This window comes from Amphibalanus amphitrite, unplaced genomic scaffold, assembly GCF_019059575.1.
Source record: "Amphibalanus amphitrite isolate SeventyFive unplaced genomic scaffold, NRLGWU_Aamphi_draft 001702F_arrow, whole genome shotgun sequence".
NCBI classification, from domain to species: Eukaryota; Metazoa; Arthropoda; class Thecostraca; order Balanomorpha; family Balanidae; genus Amphibalanus; species Amphibalanus amphitrite.
In genome coordinates, this window is record NW_024883195.1 from 65,904 (window position 1) to 78,785 (window position 12,882).

The window sequence follows — 12,882 nt, forward strand, 5'->3', positions numbered from 1 at the left end:
CTGTGAACATAAGCGAAGCACCATTTTTTGTCGTTCACCATACGTTGATTCACGTACAAATATCTCATACCCTCATAGACTCTTCATTTACACATTGATTTTCGCAATCACTCTCGTGGGACACAATTCCAACGAATTCCATCTAATCTGGTAGGTTTCACAGCGTGCCTGAGCGAGAGCTGACCAGTTCACTGCCCCGAATCTCCCTCTCAGGTCACCCACCCTGCCCTCCTCCCTCCTCCCTCCTCTCTCCCCGGGGGGACACTTCAGGGCGCCGCGAGCACATCCGTTTGACGAAGCGCCGTGTCTGGCGTGGCGGGCGGGCCGCCGGGCAGTTCTGAGCACCGCCCACCGACCGCTCTGGCAGAGCTACCTCGGCGCGGCTCGGCGGTCTAACTCCGTCCGAGGCTCGCAGACTTCATGGAACCTCAGCCCAGCCTGTGGCGGCGGATCGGCCGAACTGAGTCGCCTCTGAGGACCCGGGGAGGCCGGTTTGGACCGAGACGCAGCCCGCACCGGGATCGAGCACGTGCGCCGCTGAGGTCGGTTTTGGACGCATACCGGCCAAGAGCGGGTAAGAATTCTGTCGCCGGGTAGCGCTGGTTGCATCGACCGTGTGCTGGGTATATCTTTGACAGAGTTCGAGAGAAGGCCCGTGGCTGGCCTGAACCGGCGGTCGGTCAAGCTCGGCCGTTCGTCAGCCGTCTGCCCGGTCAGCATTACGTCAGTGTAGGACGTCAGCGCCGCCAGAGCGACGTCAGCAGCTGACGTCTGTGTTTGACGTCAGTGTCATCAGATCTGCCGTCGAGTCACCCGACACCGACCAAAGTTCGCCTCATTTCACGGTCGGTCATATCCACAGTCTGCCGGCTGACGCCTCTGGTTTTAAGGTGCTGCACAATTACTACACACTACACAGGCATGGAACAGTATCCCTTTCTCCACCGCGCGGCCTAGCCTGTCCTAGGCACGGTAATCTGAACCTCCTTCCATTCTCTGACATACCCTGCCTTAGGAAAGGAAACTTGGCACTCCTTCCACCTATCTCGCCTTCTGTCTGTTGAGTTGAACCTCTCCTTCAATCTTCAGACATACCCTGTCCCCTGTCCAGTTACCCTGCTTATCTCCTCACCATCACTCTCGCCTCCTGTTCCCGCCACCTCTCCCCCTATTTCCGCCCCTCTCGACCTCAGTTCGCTCGCCCAGTCCGCCGTCTCCCAGACATCTCTCTCCGGGTCGCCGGGTCACAATCCATCAGCGGCGCCCGACCGAAGTCTTATCGTCACTGGCGGCCCGGCGGCGACAAGAAGTGAATTGATGAGCGCCGCCGCGACACGTACGCTCCTGTCCGCGTCCGCGGGCCGTCCGACGCCGGCTGGCGCCGCTCCACTGGGGAAGCGTCCGCCCGCCGCTCCGCCCGCCACCCGGCCCGCGATAAGCCCGCCTCACCCCAGGGACTCGATACCACCACGGCGGTCGCTGAAATTTGAGGGCCGGTGCTCGTTCATTTTCCGGACAGAGCCCCAAAAGAATCTCATTAACACTTCATTAGCCATCGATTTGGAGGCGCTCTCCGCGCCGGGTTTTGGTAACCAGGAGGAGATCTATTTTAGAGCGGTGTGCTTTGTTTCTTTTGAGGAGGAAGAGGAGCCGGTTCCGCGGAACACGGCGGCCGCGGAGTTAAATGGCGAGGGAACCATAACGGCGTCATAAAAGGCTCGTTACCGAGCTAATGTATGGCCGCGCGGTATAACAGTCGCCCGAAACGCTTCGTCCCAATTCATTTTAATGAAAACTCTCACAGTACCCGAATCCACCCAGGCATACAGACCACACAAATCCACTGATGACAAATCAATAACCCGGTGGATATTCCGCCGCCACCACCGGGCGGTACTCGGCGCCGGCCATTCCGCCCTCGCTCGCGGCGCGGCTGGGTCCCCGGTCGGCCGTCCGCTCCGACCGTCTGCTCGGCCCATTACCGGCGCGCTCCACGGCGTTCTTCATGGCCGTCCGAACGACTCACACAGGCGCCGTTTGCCACTCGGACGGGGCATTTGTCCAGCGAAAGGCTCAGACAGGTGGCGTCTCTCCGGGCCCGGAGGAAGGGAGGACTTACGGCCGCTGCCCGCGGGGTCTCTGGCACCTCCTCGGCGGTTACGGGGGTCTCTCATGGACGAATGACTGACGCCTGAGAGGGCTGTTTAGCTATCTGACCGCCGACCGGACTATCTGACTGAACCGGCGCCTGGCCGAGTTCTCTAACCGGAGTCTGACCCGGATATCTAACCAAGATGAACGATCGCGAACATCTGACTGTTCTATAAGAACGAGCGTCTGAGAGAGCTAATCATCAATGTATCGCCTTTTTCTTGCATGTTTTTTCCACTTATCACCCAGAAGAACTACCCCGAACACCACCCTGCAGCAAGCTCTTCCCCCGTGAACGTATCCCCCTGCAACCTCTTCCCTCACTGACCGTGTTTGGCTCCTGCTCTCGATCTGCAGTAGTAGATGAGCGCAAACAGTAGCGCTAGGAGCAGCAGCAGGCCGAGCACACCTCCCACGATGGCGTACAGTCTGACCCGAGACCGACCCACGCCGCGCGTGGTGACGATCGGTACAGTGTGACCGCCGCCCGGCGACTCGGTGGTCGGCGCGTCCGGAGAGTCTGAAGGGAAGCATGGAGGTCAGAAAGGGGTTAGAGAGAGGGTGAGAGAGGTTAGGATGATGTTTTGGTTTCAGGGAGGAACGTACGGCGCTGGTCATTGGTGACCAGGGTTTTGAGGTCAGTGAGGGCAGGAAAGGGGTGAACTATGGAGCATACAGAGGTCAGCAGCTATAAGACATTCTCAAGAAACGCAGAGGTAGCTGACGTGTTACATTAGACCAGTGACAAGCACAGAGCTCAACTAGGAAGTCATGCAGATCAGCTGAGGCCTAAGAGGTGAACGGAGAATATCAGAAGTCAAAGACAAAGGTTTCGCCGAGGAGAAAAGAGGACAGAACCTCACTCACCCTCGGTTCGCTCGGTGATGATCTGTGAGAAGGCGGACACGCCGCCCTCCAGGTTGAAGGCCTGCAGCTTGATGTCGTACGTGGTGCTCGGCAGGAGCGGGGTCAGAGTGTGCTCCTTGGTGGCCTCACCGAGCACAGTGACCTGGGGGTCAAAGGTCAGATGTCAGTAACAGGTCAGAGGACACTTGATGTCACAGGGCAGCGCAACAGGTCAGAGGACATGTCAGTGACCCTGACATAGGCAGAGTGACAGCTTAGGCTTACCTGGGATCTTACGTTAGAGTCACTAGCCAGGGGTCAAGGTCACAGGTGTCATGGTCTCAGCTGGTGTCAGGGTCATAGCTCTCAGGGTCACAAATTCCCAGTCGCTGACACGGTTCTCGCCCCGGAAGCTATCATCCCTATCCTCACCCAGTCATCGCCACCCCGGCGGAGATCGACTCAGTGATCCGCCGACGGGCGACTATTCAATCTGCCGCCGGGTGATCAGCCGACTCTGAGCCGATCCGAGGGGTAATGGCGACACGCCGGGTCAAAGGCAGCCCGCCGGCGGCTCATAGCCCGTTCATCCGCCCGCTTAGCTGTCTGCTGACAGTCCGTCTGTGAGTCTGTCTGTCAGTCCGACCGTCCGTCCGTCCGTCTTACAGTCTGTCTGTCGCCCGTCTATTTGCTTGCTTGTCTGTCTACAGATAATCCATGACTATAGTAGATACGGAACAGCACAGTGCACACACAGGCAGCACACAAAGCACACACCGGCATAGCACACACCACCCTTGCAGCACAAAGCCTCTGCAACACACCAGCATACCAATGCAGCAGTCACCACAGTCAGCCGCAGTCACCGCCGGCAGGTCGACAGTCCCGGCAGCAGCCGCGGGCCGTTCGCCGGCTGACATTTGACCGTAGTGGAAATGTCACCGGCTCACCGCCCGTCGGCCGGCTGATGCCAGCCCGGCCAATCGTCATGGCACCGGCGCGGCGGAGCGAGGAACGCGAGACCCGGGCGGATCACATCAAACGTCACGTGTCGCTTCATGACATTGATGTAGCGATATAGCCGTGCTCAGGTAGTAGTCATTTGCAATGCAAGCTGACCTGTATGTATAACAGACATATCCGCTTCGCTTTTTAAAAAATCTCCGTGAAGTACTTCCGCTTTCAACATTTCAGACGCTGAGCTCATTCACTCTGACCGTAGGCATATCCATGAAGCTCTCCAATCACCTTATGTCGATCCTGGGCCGCCAGTGACTCGTCCATTGGACGGATCTGAGGGGCGTCTCTCGCCCATCGGCGGCAGCGCAGCCCAGTTGGCACGGACTCGCCATTACCACATCGGAGAGCCGTCATCAGCCGCCAATGCCGCCGTCCGTCCGCCGGGCGGGGGCGGGGGCGGGGGCGGGGGCGGGGCGGGGGCGCCACACCATTACCGGCCGGCACGCGGCGCGTGACACCCCCTCTCTCCCCCTCTTCCCTCCCCTGATCGGCCCCCCAGCGGCTGGATGCGATCCCGTGCCGTTTTTTGCCGATAGGATAGACACGGGCCGACGCGCCGGCCGCCGCGGACGCGCCACATTCGTTACATCCGCGCCGCATCGGTCACGTCGGCGCCGGGGAGGGGGGAGGGGAGGGGCAGGCGATGGCCGCTGTTTTGCCACATCGCCGCCGGCCGCGCGAATTGAATGACAGTAATATGATTGTACTGAGAGAGAGGTCAACAAAGGAAAAACGGCCAATTTTCCGACCAATGACGGCTGCTATTTTACCGCTCAACACGAGCGCAACAAAGAACTGACAAAAAACTAGACCAACTAGACGACGACTAGCCGCTCGACAATTACGAGACCAACCATTCAGTCTATAGCTCAGACAGGCCCGGTACCTGTGGAACTCTCAGGGGTGGCGACAGCCTCCCATCCCAGCGGCACACGGCTGGCACCGTCCTGACCGTCCAGCGACCTCTGAGTGACCCCACGGCCCGTCCGCGCCGCCACGAACCCCGGAAACCCAGCGGCACGTCCCAACACGGCACGGCACGGCGGCCCAGAGCACGGCCGGCCGACCGGTCTGGCCGCCTGAAAGGCCTGGTGGCGAGGCGTCTGATCTCAAAGGTAATGGTATGATCAGATGGAGTTCATCCTAGGTCTCTGGGTTGCTGACGAACGGTCAAAGTCAAAACAGGAAATAACCGGACTGAAGCCCATCACAGGTTGCCGTCCACTGGCATTAGATCAGTCCAATCTGCCGTTTTCCCAGCCTGTTGCCCACAATGCCCAGTCTAGTCAGCCGGCTCTCCAGTCAGCAATTTAGTCCAGTCAGCCGTCCGGTCTCGTCTGCCTCACTCAGTCTAGTCTGTCGTTCCGTCTAGTCTGCCTCACAGTCTAGTCTGCGTCCCGGCGGGCCGGGCTCGGTCTAGTCTGCGTCACAGTCTAGTCTGCGTCCCGGCGAGTCTGCGTCACAGTCTAGTCTGCGTCACAGTCTAGTCTGCGTCCCGGCGGGCCAGCGGCGGCGGTGGTTTATCGCACCATGAGGCTCGAATACGGCCTCCGCTGGCGACACACAGCCCTTTACCAGAGAAATACGGCGGCATTCGACCGGCCGCGCCCGCCTCATGGCTATGTAACAAGGAGCCAACGACGCCGCCAACCTGGCGACCCGGCGGCGACCGTAACCACAGTGGCGGTAACTGAACGGTAACCGAACTACGCCCATAACCAGAACGGTTACCGAACGGCGTGCAGTGACCAGAACGGTAACCAAACCGAGCGCAGTAACCAGAGGGGTAACCGAACGGCGGCAGTTACCGAACGGAGTGCGGTAGCCAAATTGGTAGCCGAGCCGCGCACAATAACGAATGAGACCGGTAACCAAATCACGCACAATTGCGAAGTGAAATATGAGACCACACTCCTCGATATTCACACTTCAAAATTACCCCTCCACTTGGCAATTGCAAAACATCGCTGCAGACACAATTTAGTAACCAAACTGTAAGCCGTAACTACACTTCGGTAGCCGGTACTTAAAACTGTAACAAAAGCTGACAGGCAAAACATCCTGCCCCATCCCTCCCCGGAGCGATTTTAGCAGCGCCACCGGCCGTGAGTGGACGGCGCTGCGGCTGGTCAGACTCGCCGACACCTCACCGCCGCACTTCGCTGCACTTTGGCGTAAAGTTCACCAGCGATTAAGCGCCTGCGAGGAGCGCGCCGATGCTCTCAAAGTCCAAGTCGTCGCACAACTTGGCGCCTTGTTCGCGCCCACTCTGTCGGTCGGTAGGGCCCTTCTCGCGGTAAGTACACCCCTCCCCAATGTCTGCCTCTCCTCCTCCCCCCTCTCTCTCTCTCTCTCTCTCTCTCTCTCTCTCTCTCTCTCTCTCTCTCTCTCTCTCTCTCTCGTTCCGCTCCTCTCACCTTTGAGTACTCTCCCGCCATGGTGGTGTCTCGGAAGAAGATGAAGTAGCCCTCTATCGGAGCCGCCTGAAGACTGTACTTCCAAGAGAACTGGATGGCGTTGGGACTGCGCGGACTGTGGGACACAATCACGGGCGCGCCAGGCGGCTTGGCCTTCTTACGCATACGAGTCATCTTGACCTTGCGCGAGTTGGGGCCGTGCTTGTTGTCCTTGTTCTCGTATACAGCCAGCACGCGGAATCTGCCGATCAATGGAGAGTGGGTGAGCAGGGGTAGAGCGGGAGGGGAGGGCAGAGGGGGCGAGTGACGGGGACAGAGAGAACAGAGCGGCCCAGTCAGCAGCGGACGTATTCGGGTCAATTGCCGCGGCCACTGCCATCCCCAGGGATGGGCATTGATTGCCGTCTCAGCAAATTACTGCCGAGGAAGCAATCAAGGTCAATGACAGCGGTCCCAGTGAGTCCATTGATCACCGGGCGCGCCGGCAGCCGGCCGTTTGAATCACACGGCTCGTTAGGTCCATATGCGGGCTCCCAGTTCGGATTGGTGACGGCGCGGCTCCGCTGGGAGCGGCAGTGATCAGACGGCCGGCTGGGCCACCGGTGCAGACATCAAACAGCGCCGGGCGGCGGCATCAGCGATCAACCAGAACTGGATGGGGAGCGGGCATATAACGGCCGAATGTTGGAGTATGGAACATCGTTATTGCAATTTGTAAATGTGATCGGGAGAATTTAGGCTAGCTTTGTGTTGATAGTACCTAGCGAGTGACTGCGAGTAATTACATTGAACATCCTCAATCACACTAAACATGGGATGCTTCCACCTGCTTCGAAATGAACACATTGCCATCCAATAGGCGAGTGACGCCAAGCCAAAAGATGGCATAGGCGGAAAACAAATTACACTTCCATTACATTCCCCATTCTTCCCTTCTCCACACTCACTTGTATTTGGCGCCGACCTCCAGTCCGTCCACCTCAAAGGATCGCGCGGTGCCGGGTACGTCGGCGTCGTGCGTCTGCCAGTCGTGTCGGCGCCGCGGCGCCCGCCGGTACTGGATCTTGAAGAACAGGATCGAGAGGCCGTCGTTCTCCGGCACGTCCCATTTGAGCATCACCGAACTCTCCGAGATAGGGTAGACGCTGGGCGCTGACGGCGGCACCATTAGCTCTGTGGGCGGGAGGGGTGGGTCAGTTAGATGGGGTAGACGCTGGGTGCTGACGGCGGCACCATCAGCTCTGCGGGAGGGAGGGAGGGGGGGGGGGGGTCATTCAGTATAGAGCGGGGCACCGAAAGGACACAGAGGCGGCCTCTGTGAGGCCAAAGTAAAAACACAATGAAAATAGTGAAAACAGATAGCACTGAGACAAGCGCCACACTGTTTGGTCCATGAGTGCCCCCCAGTCTAACCCCGTGTCTGCTCTTGTTGCAATTTCTCCCTCCTCCGTTCTCGATTTAATCCCCCGTTTCACTCTTTTTTTTTTGTTTTGCTCCCTCCCCTGCTCATACCCCTCCCATCTTTGTCCCCGCTTTCCATCTCCCTGATTTCGTTTCCATCTCGTCTCACCTCCGTCCCTGTTCCTGTTGCCGTTGCCTCTCCGTCGGCCGGGCGTCTGGCGCTCAGTCGGCGCCGGGGTAGAGGTCATCACTGCGGAGCCAGACGACATACTCTGGCGCGGGATCACCTGGCGAGGGGAGCAGCATAGGTTAGGTCAGGGGTCAGTCGTGAGGTCCCTCGTAATGGTGAAATACGAAGGAGAAACGGCGAAACAAGAGCACATCTTAAGAGAAGACACAGGGAGAAACGAACTGCTAATTTCATTGAATGAAAACAATTTTCATAAGAAATGAAAATATGTAAGTATCGAGATTTTACGCAAGTAACAAGGTTATTGCATGAATCAATCAATCACTAACTGTATCTGGTGTCATATTCTGATCTTTCCTATTTCGTCTCCTATCCCCTCCCCGAGAAGCATCCCGGTTAATCTCTCCCTCCCATCCTAACAGTCATCCCCTACATACCTTGAGCAGCACAGCGGCCTTATCATCCCCCGCCTCGCTGTGTCCGAAGCACTGGTAGAGCCCGGCGTCCTGCCGCGTCACCGCCTCAAACTGCAGCCGTCCCCTATCCACGGTGGGTCGGCGCCCGCCCAGCACCGGTCGGCCGTTCAGCACCCACTGGAGCCGCGGCGGCGGCTGGCCGCGGCCCGAGCACACCAGCTCTGCCGGCGCGCCCTCGGCGACCGTGAGGTTCTGCTGGGACGTCTCCACCGAGGGCGGCTCTGTGGACACGGGGGGGGGGGGGGGGTCGGTGAGAAATGTGCTTGGCAATTATTAGGATACTCAACCCAAAACTACTCGTGATGGCTCACCTACGACGATCTTCAGTCCACAAGTGGTGCTTATTTCAAGCTCAATACTCACTACTCAGCATAGGTGAATGTACTATTTAGATGTCAACTCATAGGACAAGATACGTATGAAATATGAGTTATATTCTGTCGATCGGTAACGTTTCAACCGAGAGCTGGTCGCTGAGAATAGCCTGCGCCGCCGCCGAGCCGACATCCAATACAACTCGTCAGCGTTACATTTCACGGCTCGGTCGGCTCCGTAATCATACTGCCGGATGCAATAAACCCATCGCGGGAGCTACATCTGCCGTTGGAGGGTAACACTACCCAACTTGACACAGCGTTATGAAACATCCGATATATCACTTGTATACGGCTATATCATAAAAACATATGCCCATTGCTAACTTGGATACCAGCAGAGCAAGAGTCACTCTACGAAGTACAGCAGCCCCCTCTCTCCCACCTCCCTCCCTCTCTCTCCCTTTCCCTCTCTCACCAATGACCCTGACGACTGTTCCGGCGGTGATGGTGCCCTTCTGATTGGCCACCTCACACAGGTAGCTGCCCTGGTCGGAGCGGCGCACATTACGGATCTCCAGGCTGGCGGCGTGCTGCACGAAGCGGCTGTCGTCCGTGCGACGGGCGTCCATGCGCTTCCAGCCGACGATGGGACGCGGCCATCCCTCGGCCACGCACTCGATCCTGCGGGAGGGGAGTTGGGGAGGTAAGGTCAGGGCAGGGGAAAAGTTTTAAGCTCACTTCAATGCGTCAGAAGTGGGGTGTGCCCGCCACTGCACAGTGAAAACTCACACTCCGAGTGCTCAGAAACACCTCGATCACCATCAAACCATGAGCGTTACACGGTGCTGACTGCGAACTTCAGCCTGCTCCAGACAAAATCATTCCACTAGTGAGTGGTTAATCTAGTCTGCATACCACCGCTCCATACTAACACCCCATCCTATCGCCCAACAGGGACTGATCAGCTGGTCAGCCATCTCTGACAGCGGCAAACTGACAGTACAGCGCCGATCGTCCCGGCCCGATACCGATGACTCTTAATCACGATAGCGATCCTATCACCGCGTGCCTCTCACGGTGATCCGCCGGCGGCGTGAACTCCCCGACACCTCGACAGCGGCGGCCGTGAGACCGCGTCACCGCGTCCATCCCCGAGACGGAGATCCCAGATAACCACATCATAGCACGATATCGCGGAATGCAGAAGGTATTTAACGGCGGGCAGGTTGACAACTCTCATAAAGCTATCAGGTCTGATCCGCTCTTCAAAAACAAAACACCGCCAAAGCGCTGCGGTGTGTTTGAGGTTATAAAGAGGCCGTCAGGAGCTCGGCGGCGGGTGCTAATACCGTCTGTAGTCGTCACGGGTCTGTGGGTAATGCGGCCTCGGACGGTCCGGTTGAGGGCACGGCGAGGTCCGGCGCTGGCCACGGACGCAAACAGGGTATTAGTCGGCACGACAACCAGGGGTCAACGCTAACACGGATGTACTCAGAATTAACCCAAGGCTGCTCCGCTAAATATGCTCAACTCGCAACAGTAGCAAGGCGGGTTCCTCCAGAACTAAGCCACACTTCAAGTGCATGAGTCGCTACGTGTTGTTAATTGTCTAGCTTAACCAGGGGCATTCGGTTCCCGTTTAACGACTATCACGCAACCGTGACGTATGTAATTTAGTTCCAAGCAAAGCAAGCTTTCGCATGTGACTTACGGTACTTCTAAACGCCAGTAGCGTGCAGGGTCCGTCTCTGAGCCCTTTCTCCAAAACGACCTTCTCTTCTTCCGACAACTAACAACCTTTCACATTCTTCATCATCCGATGCGCTTGCCTCGCCCCTTCTTTCTCCATCCCTCCCAAATCTCTCTTTCATTCGTACCCTCCTCTCCTCTCTTGTCCTCCCTCCCCCTCTCCCTCCCTTCCTCCCTAGACCCTCTATTCTCTCCCTCCCTCCGTCCCTCCTTCCTCTCCCTCTCTCTCACCTCAGCGTGGTTCCGGCCTTCACGCTGTATATCGGCTCGGGCGGCACCACGAGTCGCGGCGCGCTGGTGCGCGGCGGCTGGCGCACCTCGAGACGGGTCACAAACGGCGCTGTCACCGTCTCTCCGGTCAGGTGGTTGGTGGCGGCGCACGAGTAGGTGCCGGCCTGTGCGACGCTGACGTCCGATAGGTGCAGACGGCCGCCCGGGAGCACCGTTATAGAGTCTGAGGGAGAGAGAGGGGGAAGTTAGACCTTGGAACGGACAGCCGGGTAATCCTAGAAAGGACGGTCAGACTCTAATGTCAGCCTAATGAATGTCAAAGAAGGACTATCTGTCTAAGCTAAAACTAATCCTGCCTGACGCGCGGGAAATAAAAAGTGCCAAGCAGGAATGTTCAGGGGGATGGGCGCACAAGGTTAACGTTTCTCTGATGCTGCCTGACGCGCGGGAAGTATGAAGTGCCAAGCTGGAATGTTCAGGGGGATGGGCGCACGACAAGGTTAACGCTTCCCTGTGTCGCGTGTGAAGAAGGAAACAATCAGGGAGACAAGTAGGCATCCACTCACTACTGGCGTGCTAGGACGCAGTGGGGCAATGAGTTTCCATGATTGGAGCCAGTTGTAGTTCAAATAGTACGTGTCGAGTCAAAGGTTCCCAACAATAGCCAGCCACTCATGTCACACGGATCGCGTGCAGATATACCCTGTATGTACCAAGACAACCACAATAGATAGGACATCATCGGATCACAATGCTGGAACTGACACATAGTCAGGTGAACGTCAACCGACACAATACTGAATAGACAGATAGCACGGCTCATTACACAGAGGCGTAATATCGCATCAGACAGCTGACAAGGGCTCTAACCGCATGCGACCAATTACGCGATCAAAAACAAAGTCGGTGGTCAAATACTCGGTGAATTCAGGGTTATTTCAGTAAAAAAGGGATGCTGTATTGGATCATCAAATGTTTCCGACGCGCCACTTATGGGTGGCGTGATTTTCCGATGAGATCACGGTTTCTCATAGATTCGATTGTAACAATGGGCATTTGTGACCACGACAAAGCCAGAAACATGATCACTGAACGCTAAAATAGACATGAACTATTTGAGATCTCGTCTATTGTGTTCATCCAATTAAATGGGTCGTGATCATCAAATACCACAAGACATTCCCGGATAAACTGGCATTCTTATCAGCCCCCAAGTCTGTACAATGCCACTGTTTCTCTAGCATTCTTTAATAGTTTATTTTTGCACACAGTACAGGCCCTTAGAAACACTGCACCGTAAGCACTACAGTAAGACGTTCTCTCTTTTGCTCCTAGAGAGATGGAACGTTCTATCTCTTCCTAAGGTAAGACCGAACGCTTTCGCACCCATGATCTAACTCCAACGAAGCTGTACCGACGCCCCTCGGGCCTCGCGTATCATCGTACCCACCTCCTCTATTGGTGACGGGCTGTCCGTCCCTGAAGAACTGCACAATGGCCGGCGGGTCGCTGGTTGGCGGCGGACACGGTATAGACACAATCCCGCCGGGCGGGGCCACCAGGGTACTGTTCGGCCGAGACTCGAACGGTAGGATGTGCGCGATACTCAGAGTGGCTGGTAACGAGGTGAGACCGATCGGAGCGATCTGGGCCATACACTGTGGAAGAGAGAAAGGGGATGGAAGTCAGTACAGGGGCTATAGCATTGGGGGATCCATCGGGTCATCGGGGAGGGGCGAATATCAACAGTATGTACAAACGAGACGATATTTGGGAAACTGTAGGGTTATGTCTACCGTTCAGTATCAGCCATTAGCGCCAACTGCAATAAATGCGCTCAGTTCTTGGCAAGTATAACCAGTGGCTGCAATGTTTCTGCCAATATCATACATGGTCATTTTGAGCCACGCAGCAAGAGAAGAATCACGCACAACACAACACGACTCCCCTACAGACAAGGAAAACTAACCCAGCACTGTGCACACATTACTTCATACCAGCGGCGACCTGTGGTCATCACGAACAGCCCCGCGATAACAATCGGCGCCCCGCTGAGTGAGACACGACTTCGTGAGGCAGTAATC

The 12,882-nt window shown here is 56.9% G+C and overlaps 1 protein-coding gene across 1 annotated transcript in view; it reads right to left on the reverse strand.

Moving 5' to 3' along the window:
• The window catches only part of LOC122374725 (interference hedgehog-like), a 66,178-nt gene that overhangs the window by 14,620 nt on the left and 38,676 nt on the right, over positions 1-12,882 (reverse strand). The window contains exons 6-14 of the mRNA XM_043353650.1: positions 12,249-12,456; positions 10,799-11,021; positions 9,294-9,499; positions 8,463-8,722; positions 8,005-8,122; positions 7,382-7,607; positions 6,435-6,675; positions 3,019-3,160; positions 2,480-2,671 (exon numbers count right to left, since the gene is read on the reverse strand). Of these exons, the coding sequence (XP_043209585.1) occupies positions 2,480-2,671; positions 3,019-3,160; positions 6,435-6,675; positions 7,382-7,607; positions 8,005-8,122; positions 8,463-8,722; positions 9,294-9,499; positions 10,799-11,021; positions 12,249-12,456 (1,816 nt within the window). The remainder of the gene's footprint in view (positions 1-2,479; positions 2,672-3,018; positions 3,161-6,434; positions 6,676-7,381; positions 7,608-8,004; positions 8,123-8,462; positions 8,723-9,293; positions 9,500-10,798; positions 11,022-12,248; positions 12,457-12,882) is intronic.